General features: G+C 39.0%; 1 protein-coding gene across 2 annotated transcripts in view; it reads right to left on the reverse strand.

Annotated features, from left to right (window-relative positions):
* Positions 1-7,329, reverse strand: part of arhgef18b (rho/rac guanine nucleotide exchange factor (GEF) 18b) — a 52,513-nt gene extending 45,184 nt beyond the window's left edge. For both annotated transcript variants that reach the window (XM_028028123.1, XM_028028122.1), the window contains exons 1-3: positions 7,220-7,329; positions 1,428-1,576; positions 21-637 (exon numbers count right to left, since the gene is read on the reverse strand). In XM_028028123.1, the coding sequence (XP_027883924.1) occupies positions 21-637; positions 1,428-1,576; positions 7,220-7,295 (842 nt within the window). In that variant the 5' untranslated portion in view covers positions 7,296-7,329. The remainder of the gene's footprint in view (positions 1-20; positions 638-1,427; positions 1,577-7,219) is intronic.
* Between the last annotated feature and the right edge of the window lie 5,348 nt (positions 7,330-12,677).

Genomic DNA, 12,677 nt, shown 5'->3' on the forward strand with positions numbered 1-12,677 from the left:
CACCTATTGCTTCATCTTACCTCCTGCCAGAGTTGAGGGGCGACAGAGGAACCCCCCAGCTGTGCCTCCGAGACGTTGACATGGATCTCACCAAAATCGGAAAACTGTCCATGTCTGGCTCCCCATCCAACTCCATTTTGCCCTGGTCCTTTACGTCGTCCAGTTCTTCAACCGCTTTCACTGTTTCCAAGGATTCCAGCAGTCCATTTAGATTAACTGTCCAGTTGAGGCTGAGTGCAGAGGCAGCGAAGTCATCGCCGTCAGTGACACAACCTGACAGCGGCTTTAGGCTGAGCTGGGTAACAGAGTCAGAGGGAGGTTCATCTGCAAATTGTTCCAAGGAAGGAAATGATGTTGCATTGACCTGTAGGAAGTCTGTGGTTAGAGCAGTGGGTTGGTTTTTGGTCTGACTGTTTGTGTTTACAGGCTCCTGTAAGTTATCAGTTTGCTGTGTGTTGTTCTCTGGGAATGCAGAGGTGTCTTTTGACGCTGCAGCCTGTGAGGCTGGTGATTCTCCCTGCAGGTCTTTGAAGTACTCCGAGTCCCTGAGGGAGGAACTGAGACCCTGCAGGTCCTCTAGGCTGCTGCCTACGTCCACACAGGGACAGTCGAAGTCACTGAGTACAGAGGATCCATCCTGGATGATCGCAAAGAGAGAAAGGAGACAAAACAATGTGAAAGAGGAGAACAAATGAATGCAATGTTTCACTATGTCGATGGTGTGTTCAGGGTGACGTTAATCATTAGTTTTTCTATGTACAGAGCAAAAAAAACTCGATTTTGGTTAAGAAGTCACTTTCCACAGCATTACTGTGCCTTTTGAATACTTTAAATAGGATTACTTATAGCTGTTTTTTAATATCAGATTTATTCTTCACATTTTTAAAATTATGGAGGAAATTAGGAGGAAAAAATTATAAACTAATGATTCATCCATCTAGTTTGCCCCTGTAGAGTTGCTATGAACCTCTTGGCTGCTTCTCTGATTAAAGCTCATTCAATTTTCCCTCTGATACAGAGATATCATTTATTTTGTTTTTATCAAAGCAATTACATAGCCTGTGAATTTGTTTACTGTCAATAACAGTAAAGTGATTCTGATTGTGACATTGAGCTCTTTCAAGGATGCCATGCTTTAGCTGTTGGTTTGGTGTCTGCAGTGTTGAGTCATATCTAGAGAGCAAATGAAACATACAGTAGCTGCCATCCAACATGAAGGCAAATTGCTCATCCCTCCTGCACTCAAAGCACATGCTTGCACCAGTATGTCATTAGTGGCATCTGCTTTGTGAATAGGACACTGAGCAAACTGCAGCAAGCAGAAGTTTGCAAAGTTAGCAGATCATTGCTTCAGTTTCTGGAACTTAAGAAACGTGCATGTTTCACGTGGTGGAGCCGGAGCAACTTTGAGGTTAGAGACTCTTTACCTGATCATCACTGGTGTTGCCACTGAATACATCCTCTGTGATGGAGGCCGGCGGTAATGAGGAGGAAGATCCTTTCCCACTGGGTGCCTGGACACTGAGCTGGGTACTGGGATTCCCACAGGACTGGCTACATGGGTTGCACTCGGATGCTGGACAACAAAGGAATTGAATTTTTTGTTGTTGAAAACAAACGTTTCTCTAAAAGAAAGTACACGCTGGACAACAAAGGAATTGATTTTTTTTTGTTGTTGTTGAAAACAAAAGTTTCTCTAAAAGTACAGCACATTCAACGGCTCTCTGGAGAGATAAGGAGCCGGAGGAAAGGCAGACGGCTTGCTGAATGCATCAATCACACAGCACCTGTGTAATCAGTCTGGACTGTGCTGTGCATGATGGATGAAACGCCCCACTGCAGACCCCACTCCAGGCTCTTGTTGAAAGCTCCTTTACATTTCCATTACATAAACAGATTCCTCGATTCACATGATGCCGCAAACCACAGTCACCAATAGCAACGTCTCCGAGGGTCAGTGTTATTTTACAAGCTCTATACCATTGGTGGTGTAGAGCTTGATTTTATTCCTTTTTTATTCCACTTTGTTCCAGCAGTTTAAAAAGTGGTCCGTCTGTGGTAAATAATGGATCACAGTGTACGAAGCATAAACTATATTGAAGTCACCTCTACAAATCAGTGGCAAATGCAGAGCAAATAAAAGGTCAGGTTTTGATATTGATAAAACCAGACATTACACACAGCATTGGTGTGTAATGCTGTTGCAATGTATCATGGGTTTCAGCCAATCAGAGGAGGGGAGATCCATTATTGCAACAGATTACATAAACCAGATTTCAAAGGGCATTCCTCACTCATCTTTAAGACTGTCATTCAACACAGTAACTTTTAATTTCTCTTATTAAACCTAGATACAAATTACAAGTATTCTTCACAGTCCTCTTAAGCACTGGTCACTAACAATTTCCTCTTTTGACCTGCTGGACTGTAATTAAAGTGGTAATTAAATAGTTGAACAAAAATGCGTGCAACAATTTTATATTTTTATTTGGATTTTTACCATTTTTTTCCTAAATCTTCCACCTACCAAACCACTTTGTGTTTGTCTGTTCCATAAAATCACAATTAAACACACAGAATCTTTTTGACTGCATGTGAAAAATTATTATTATTTATGAGTCACCATTAGTCCATCTGTACTGAAACATATTATCTGGCTCTATCTGTACTGCAGCAGCAGCTTTACTAGTCTTGATACAACGAGCATCAGGGTGCACCAACTGGTAAAAGATGGTTTTACTGATATAAAAATTCAGCTTGTCTTGTAATAGCAATCAACCACTGTGAAATTAACAAACACCACCACACAGGGTGGCAAACCACAAGTAACTTTAGGACCACCACATCTTTCCTCAATCATAACATCTATTAATAATCTTAATAAACCTGTTAAAACCAGCAGAGATCTAAACTTGAGAACACATCATACAATTATACGTATGTACATCTCTAAAAGCTTGTGGATACAACCTTAAAGGGTGGGTATTATGTAAAGTTACTGTTTTAAACTTTATGTCATTTTATAATGTTATTCCCTCATCAAAAATTGGACGGTTGTTTTGATTCCTTCATGCATGTTTGAGAAATCCCTGAATCGGATATAGGTACTTGATTGTGCTATAAAATGGAACTATGTGTCTGGAAAATACACTCCACCACCCTTTTAATCCACCCAGTCTAATCATGAATGTTTAAATATAATCATGTTGACATTTTTGGCTACCCAGGGACACATTTTAAGATGTTTTCTAAATGAAGTGAGATGTGGGACTTTGATTATTTTATTCAGCTTTGCATTCTAGTTAGATCAACGATAAGAAACGGTAACTTGACATAAAGCAGTTTTTCTAAATGATATTAGAGAGTCACCCTTACAGTCTGTTCTTGTTCACTTACTAGAAGCTTTTTGAGTAAATTGTTGTCAAAGAGGCTGTGAAATACTTCATAACCCAAGACAGAATCATTATCCCAACTTAATCATTCAAGTTGTGGAACCATTTTGGTTTTGTAACACTTAATACCCGTTTATGCTGTGTTTTCATTAATTTTAAACTCGTTTTGCCAGCAGTTGACTGATAAAATATGTCACAAGAGGATGACAGCGGCATCAAAATATAACTTGGCACTTAAATTCTTTCTAATAAATCAAAAGTTAGACAAATCATTTTCATAGCTTCATCTGTTGTTTGAGTCTAACTTTGTTAGCCTTAAAACAGCATCTAAATATTTGAATGCTTGTAATGCTTCTATTTTTTATTATTATAATTTATACATAGTAGACAATTTGGAAAAAACACAAATAATTTACCCTTGATACACTGCATTGTGTTGGTCTATCAAATAAAATCCCACTAAAACATGTCAAAGTTTGGGGTTGCAATGCCATAAACAGCGTGGAGAGTACAAAACGAATTTGCTGCAGCTGTGAGTGAGAGGCTGAAGCTACCAGTGAAAGAGTGGCTGAACCAAATAAACAGTCCAAGAAAAACAGAGGCCTGGGAGAAACCAAACAGAATATAGCAACCAAGACATAGGAACACCAAACCAAAACATGAATTTACTAAACATACAAAACCGACACCGGGTGACAAGACTGATTTCCAAAGTAACAAATCAAACCAAAAGTCTTTCTAAGAGGTTCCAAGTTTTCTGGGCGCCCCTGTGCCCTCATACAAACCAAAAAGAAACAAAAGCTACAAAGAATCATTTGTTCTATGTACCAAATTATTTATTTTGATTCCTAAGCTCATGTGGCAAAACAACAGGCTGAGTCTTGCACCCTGTTTTGTTATCGACCTGCAGAATCCATTGTGGTCTTCCTCCTGACAGCCAGAGATGCTCCTGTGTAAACACACACACTGTAGATACAGTTCTCCATATTACTAAATCATCGGCCGAGGCAGCAGGGGTGGCAGCGTCCTTCCCGGAGGGAGAATTAGCCTGTGTCCAAATCCTTCTTGTGTTAAGTGTAAACTCAGAGGAGACTCTGCAGCAGCCGCTCAATGCTGGGCTGCAGAGTCGCTGTGGCCTTTTATGGTTGGCCTTTCATTTCTCCTCAGACATGACAAAACAATGAAACATCAGCATGACTGTGTGTGCACATACACTCAGGTTTAAAATGCTTTTTTTTCAGACTCAGGTTGTTTTTCAGAGTTTGGCACCTCGTGAAAAGGAGAGGTCTCACTCTGCAGCAAAAACGATTAAAAACGGGTAACTCATGTAAAAATGTCAACATGTGAAATGTGCTGCAAGCAACTTGATGCTTTATGTGCTCGAAAGTGTGCATGAAGAACTAGTTTAACATTACTGAAGTACACTCAGCATAAAACTTAACACAACTGCTTTTATTCATAGTCACTGAGCTGTGTGTTCAGTAAACGAAGCATTCATCATGTATTGTGTTCAACTAAAATACTTTAAATCCAAGTTGTTTATACAGGAATCTGTAAGCAATGAATAACTCCAATCACTGGTTGAAAATTTTCTACCAACATATGTTCAATCACTATAAATTTGAACGCTGCAAAAAGATTTATTTTTTAATTTCGACATATGCATCTCAGGAAATTAGAATATAATTGAAAAGTTCATTTACATCAGTAATTCAATTGAAAATGTGAAACTCATTGATTTGATTTAATACTCTCAGTCTTTGATATTTCAAGAGTTTCATGACTATGACTTTAGCCAATTAAATCCCAACATTAAATTAAATATTATATTAAGCTAATAGAAAATTATATATTTCAGAAATGCTCCACTACTAAAAACAAATGTCCAGTGTCTGTGGATAATATTTATTTGGGGTTTGCTTTGCATGAGTTACTGCATCATTGCAGCATGGCACGGAGGTGGTCAAACATGCGGCCTTTGGCTTCTCTGCATTGCTGGGTCTGGTGCCTCATCTTCCTCTTTATAGTAAATTAAAGCACGTAATGGTACTTTCATAGCGTGGGCAAGTGAAAAATAGATTTACCATCTTCATAAAGCTCATCACTAGAGGGAAGTATGAAGTGACCTGATGACTTCTGACTTCCTAACACACAGTGTGCCAACACCAGCAGAAGACATTATTCATTTTAAATTCAAGTCATGTTATTTTAATAGAAAATCAGCATTGACTAAATAAAACTGAACTCTGTGCCGCAGCCACTCCACTCTTCCTCCAGATTCTGAAATCTTAGTTTCCAACTAAAAGGCAAAATTCACCTTCATCTGAAAAGAAGGACTTGGAGCACTGAGCAATTGTCCATCGCCTCTTTCTTTTAGCTTATGATATTCTCTCTGGTTTAGAAGTGGCTAAAAACAGACAGCTGCAACAGCTGTGACCCAATATGTCTTCTTGTTGTGACTCTTCACCGACTCCAGCCTCAGTCCATGCCTTGCGAATCTCTCCCTAACTCTATGCTGATTATTTTTTATAATCCTCTTGAATCTGTAGCACACTTTTTCCTTCCACTCAACTGGAAAGTTGAGTGGAAAGTACATGGATAGTACATGGATAAAGCTCTCTGAAGAGCCTGGTGCTCTTGCAAGAACATCTCGTGGCTAACCCTGCAGTTTTCCCCATGAGCATGAGGGCCATACCAGGCCTGTAACAGAACATATGTGTTAAACATCCTCTTTTTTTTTTTATCAGTCTTATGTAATATAAATTTTTTTAGGGAAACATAATTTTGAGCTTTGTTCATCTGTAAGCCATACTCATCAAAATTTACAGAAATAAACACGTCATGTTTTAGCAGAATAAAATACCTAAATCTTCTCCTACTCTTCATCAAAAACCATTACACTTTGACGTCCTTTTCGTCCTTAAAGAGGATGTTCAACAAAAGATGTGGAAGGAAATAAAAGCGCATGTTTACCCACACAGTTCAGTGTTATTGAGTGCTACATGATAATCACAAGAGGAACCCAGGCCATAATCAGGTGATTTAATTTAGTCAGGCTGCACATGTCGAGCCGTTTCCCACAGATGTATGTTTCACAAATGGTGACAGCTTTCAGTTCGGGTCATTCTAACGAGACAAAAACAAAGCCCCAGATGTCAAGGCAGCAGTCACAGCAAGCATGTTTTTAGACTGCCCTTTCTGGGACAGCATGAAAGAGTTTTAGGTTGTGGTGATCAATTTGTGTGCCTGCATGAGTTAAGTAGAAGCACTGTTCATTTCTCATGGTGCACGACAGATGCTGCTTGCAGATAAAAAAATTAAAAAAACAGCGCTGTCAGATCAGAGCTTGAAGCGCACATCAAAAACAACCGCCCTCATCTTTTTGATCAGAAAATTTGGTGCCCTTTGAAAGTGCCAAGCTGCAAAGAAGCGAAAGGGAAGCACAAGCAGCAGCGCTGATCGGGTTTAGAGAAGAACAGCGGCTGCTGCATGAGTTACAGAGCACCTTGGACGTTGACCACAAAAGGTCAAACACAGCTCTGCAGACAGAAGGTGGCACTTCACAGATAAATAATCACAGTTTCTGTTTTGATTGAACAATGCATTTCGGCACTCTCACAGTTCAACAAAATGCACCCTCTACTCTTTCACCAACTTTGATCTGAAAGACTCCAACCGTCATTCACCGCAAACCACAATCAGGTCACAATGGCAAACAGCAGTCATGTTAAAAGAACTGAATGGAGCTCAGAGGAGAAAAGCGAGACGGTTTCCACGAGCTCGGGTGGGTCACAGACGGCTTGACACTGAAGCTGAACCTGGATTACCTCTCTTGAAGGACCATCTCTTCATCCAGAGCCTGGAGAAAGACGGCCAGGAGTGGTTAAGAGGAGAGTCAGCCATGGGAGCAGAGCAGAGGCCAGCTTGAACTGGAGTTTGATCACACTGGTGCTGTGGCACCCAGTGAGAGGAGGAGGGAGGGAAGCTCAGTGGAGGGAGGGGAGTCAGAAGGCTGGGGATTACCTCCAGCAGCAACACAGAAGAACTGCACAGTAAAAATGTTCAAATAGAAACGATAGTGGGAGTACTGGAGTTGAAAAACACAAGTGAATATTTCTAAAAACTGTCATCTGCTGCTCTTTTTCTTAGAAGTTTTTCCTTCCTTTAGTTTTTTTTTTAAATCAGCAGGTATATGAAACAATTTAGACAAAATAAATGCGGATTATTATAATTATAATCACAGCCAACAGCAGAGAGAGTGAGTAACAAAAAAAGGGGGAAAATGAGTAAAAGTTCACCAGATATTTAGACGCAAGTTAAATTATTGAAATGGCGCTTCTTACTCCACCAGAGCGGCTCACATATGTGCCTGGTTTTGGGAAATAGGGCTGATACAAAAAAAGAGAAGGAAGTGAATGCAATGACAGCGCAGAGCAATGAAACTGTTTCTTTTTGGCTCACAGAAGAACACGCCAACACGTCTGCTCTGAAATAATTATAAATGTTTTAAGGGACTTACTGTACATTAAAAAAGGACACTTTGTCTATTTTTGCAGCAGTTTTGGTTTAATTTTAGCACAACTGCAGCTACTATGAAGTAGATCACAGTGCATATAGTTCACGAGTTCCCCGAGTGTTTTGCATTTGAGAAAATAGAACACAGGCACAAAGATGGACGACATAGACACCACTGCCATCTTTGGAGATGGATTAGAACAAGACTGTGTTTCATACTGAGCACAAAAAGCACAAGAAACAAGCTGTTACTGTGGAGGATTTTGCTTGAGAACCGGCAGAAGTTTCTGCTAAAACGAACCAGTCTCTACTCACATTGGATGAAACAGAAGGCGGCACACGACTTCTCATCAGTTCTTGTGCTTAAAAGTGGAAAAAAAAGCTCCAGAAAAGAGGACTAAAGTCCTTCGAGTTTGAGTGTGAGAGTGTTCCTCTGGTTCTCAGACTGAGAGTAAAAAGACAGCCAACTGCTTCCTCTTTTCCCCTCTCATTCTGTGCAGCTCAGACGTAAAGTTTCACACATCACCGCGGCTGTGAAACAAGTGATGGCAGCTGACACTCTAAGCAGCAGCCCACAACGCTGCTCTGCAGGTCAAAAGACAAACTATGCAGAAAACAACATGCCGTGTTGCGTGTAAACCTGAGTGTAAAAAAAGAGTGTGCACAACAACTCAAATGGCTTCATCAATGTTTAAACAAAGCGTCGCACTCACAGCCATCACAACGACTTACTGGATCACTCTTGATGCTCTGGTGGCAGGATGCTCTCACTCGTTGTCACATTTTGTGTCTGAGGACTTTGCAAGTTTCACCTGAGAAGACAAAAATAAAATCTCTCTATGCCTAAATAACTCAATGTTATTGTTAAATGGACTAAAAGAACTTGGAGCCAAAATAGCCTTTGAGACTTGATGACTGAGTTTACTTGCAAAGATTGTATAAATGCTTACTTGAAGGCAAAAGAGTAACAAATAAATAAATATTGAAAGTAGTTTAAAAATTGGGGTTGACTTAAAACTTCTGCACAATACTGATAAGTGCATAGAATAAGGAAAAGGCCTTTTTTTTTTTTTTTTTTTACAAAATCCTTTATAGGATCCTCAATATTGTTGTCACTAGTTTCCTATCAAAGTAAAAGAAATGCCTCCATCAATTATACTTTTCAATTGCATGGAGTTAATTTATTGACATTTCAACTTAGATGACACGACAAATGAGCTATCCCTTCATTTATTGTTCTGTAGTAGAGGAATTGTTTCATGATTGTTTTATGAAAAACTGGACTGACAGGATTCAGAGTAGATGGACCCTGAAAGGAACTTGTTCACAAGGTTCTAAACATGAAAACCTGGAGTTAATTCTGCGAACATCGAGTCCTATCACAGAATTGAAATATGTTTTGCTTTTGATGTGCCTCAGTTTTTTGTAATGTAATGTAAACTGTGGCAAAGGTTGTAAAGAAAAACTTTAATTAATTAGTCACACCATTCAGGTTAGTTTGGTAATAATGTCAAAGTTTCATTTCATTTTTCCCCACACTTACTTATTGGCTGACTATCTGGACAGGAACGTTTACAGTCTATCAGCTCACCAAATGGACAAATATTATCTATTATTTTACTATTATCTGAAAAAAATCAAAAAGTCGGTCAGGCTAACATCAGCAGGAGCTACTTCAAGCATTCAGCATGCCGAAGTGAGTCTGTAATCATCAGTACATAGCACATTTTGAGAGGAAGTAATCTTACTATTGAGTCACTGCTGCAACGTTTGAGTAACACTTGCGTCAATGTGAAGCGTTGGATTTGTGCGGTTTATATTGCATCTCTACGTTGAGACGTGTTTAGACTGAGGAGTTTTTCAACCCAATAAAAAACAAAACATTTGCTCCAGCCTAATATCTGGAGATCACACAGTCAATATGACTGTATTCAACTCATTGAGTGCTTTTAGTTTAGGCAGATCTTCCCGGGTCCGATCTACCTAAATCAAATGGTTTGTCGTTCTACAGCATGCAGTCAAGTCCTACAGAGTCCATAATAATAATAAATCAGGTATGTGATTCAGTTGTGCTGAAGCAAAGACGGCTCTAGAAGTTGCAACACACCAACCATTGAGGACTAGATGAAGTAGAGTACCAGCTGGAACAGAAGCCTGAACATTTTTCTTCAGTCCTCAGATGTTTGAGGGGTTTCTTGAATCTACATCACACAAACCACCTCACAGCATCTCAATAAGATCACGATCTTGGCTTTGACTCTGCTTAGGACTTTCCGTTTCTTAATTCTCAGCTTTGGCAGAGTCACTGTTACGTTGTGGATGATTACCCTCTGATATACAACAGATTTCATGGTGGTTTTTATGATGGAGAGGTGAAAAAATGACAGCAGTGCCGGATGAACTTATATATGTCCAAACATTCTTCCAGAAGTTCTGGTCTTTGTTCTGTCTAGCAAACATCAGTCTGGACTTTATGTTTTCTTTGAGAGTAAAGGTTGAACATCTTCCATGAACGTTATTTTTGTGCAGTCTCTTTCTGATTGTACAGACAATTACATCAACAGTAGCAAGAGCATGCTGTAGGTCCTGTAATTAAATCTGAGGTTTTGGGAGACTCCTTCAAGAACCTTGCATTTTATTTCTTCTACAGTAAACTTGCTTGAATAGTTAGACCTGGGCAGTTTGTTGCTTTAAATGTCTTCTCCTTGTACAATTATTCACAAGAATGTTTTGGCCTTTTATGTAGCTGTTATATAACTGGATACATGAATATCCAGTTATTTTACACTGCAAATGTTACAGTGTCATTTTAGTGCATATATCAAGATGTTTGAATTTTACAATTAAGGACAATGCATTTGCAGAACAAAAGTAATTCCAGCTTGTTAAGAGTATGAAACGTTTACCAATGACTCACTGTAGCAGCTCCTCCCATTACCAGCCACTTTGCTCTGGTAAAACTCCCCCATTTTACCAGGCATGATGACTCCCACATGACAGTCATCATTCACAGACTCAGTTTCACTCTGAACCTCACCGAAATGAACGAGTTATTAACAGGTTTTGGTTGAATGGGCGCATAGGGGTCATCTAGGGGTTTATTACTTCTGTTGAATCTGGTATGTCAGAACAAACCTCTTGAGTCATGAAGTCTAATCATTTAAAAAGCAAAAGATATTTCCACAAGACTGAAGCCTGGGTGGAAACATCAATAGATGTGAATTATTATATGTCATTTCGAAGCTGTTTAAGATTTACTTCTTTTGAAGAAAAACACTCAAATCAATGTTTTTTACCTACTTAAGTTGTTCTGTAACTGAGTGGTGAACTGTTCACACTGGATCCTGCTTGGTTTTATTTCCAACATGTGTTATTTGAATTTCACATGAAAGGCCAACACTTAACTATGAAACAGAAGGAACATTTATGATTTTCACCTATATTTAAAAAAATAATCTTTGTGGAATAGTAATCAACTTCCTTTGTTTGACCATTTTTGACACGATTCCAGCTGCAAGTTGTTTCCTAGACCATTTTTTTCCCAACCCTGATCCCCAAAGCACACACTGCCCTGTGTGTTTTAGTTGTTACTGTTTCTACACACCTGACTTCAATTTTTGGCTGAGTAACAGACTTTTCCTAAACAGCAATAATCTAAATCAGGTGTGTTAAAGCAGCGAAACATCTAAAACTTGCAGGCCAGGGTCTTGGGAAACTTTGGTTTGAAGCGTCTCTACTAGCGTTGTGCTGGTATTGGCCCGTTCTTTTTAGGAAAATAGCTCAGACTGGGTGAGGAGTCTGAACATCAAGTCTTTTTATCACATTCCCAATATAGATGAAAAGAAGGAAAGTAAAGCACACAACTCTAACATTAAAAGCTTGGCCTGGGAAAGTTCTAAAGTACTACAAAAATGGTAATAATAACACTCCAATAATATACAAATGTTTTAATAATTTTTTAATTACTTTTACGAGTACTTTTGTGTATTTTTGGAGTGCTGGTTATTCCCTTTTTTTGTAATTTATTTGAAGCTCTGGTTGAAAGTTTCACCTCAGGACTTTTACTGTCTCCACAAACAGAGCATTGAATTAGAGCTGCTTTATTTATAACCTTGATGCATCATCTCATGTTGACTTTTAGCTTAACTTCTTTCAAATGAAGCAAAACGTTTTGAGACACATTTGTCATAGCAAAAGGATTCTAGGATTTTAGACAGAATTCATATAGAATCAGATTATTTCACTTCAGCAAAGAAAACTTGATCAAAACCTCAATATCTGGATGAAAGGAATGTCTGAGAGGAACTGCAAAAACTGAATGAAGTGTCATAAAAAGGAACAAATAATCTGTCATCATTTCATACTCACAGACTCATATTGGACAGGATCAGTGTGTGACCCAGTCACACACAGACAGATCATCATTGAACAAGAGTCAGGCGTGCAGATTCATGAAGCAAACTTCTGGAGGAAGCAGAAGAGCTGAAAACATTTGGAACCGACTAATTAAAGATGAATGAAAATAAGCAATCCGAATGAATCCAAACTGGTACAAACTCAGCACAGAGATATCCACCCCTCGGATGCCAAGAAGGAAAGGAAACAACCCGGTGCATTATCTGAACTTATTGGTTTTCATTTAGCCACAGCACCAAGAGATCAGAATATGAATCCCTCATTAGTGCAGATATTATCATATACTTGTGATAGTTGTGGGAACCTTCAGTTTCAGGCAAAAACATTAAGTAATCCCTCATTGCATTACATTTT

Source organism: Xiphophorus couchianus, chromosome 9, assembly GCF_001444195.1.
Source record: "Xiphophorus couchianus chromosome 9, X_couchianus-1.0, whole genome shotgun sequence".
Taxonomy (NCBI): Eukaryota; Metazoa; Chordata; class Actinopteri; order Cyprinodontiformes; family Poeciliidae; genus Xiphophorus; species Xiphophorus couchianus.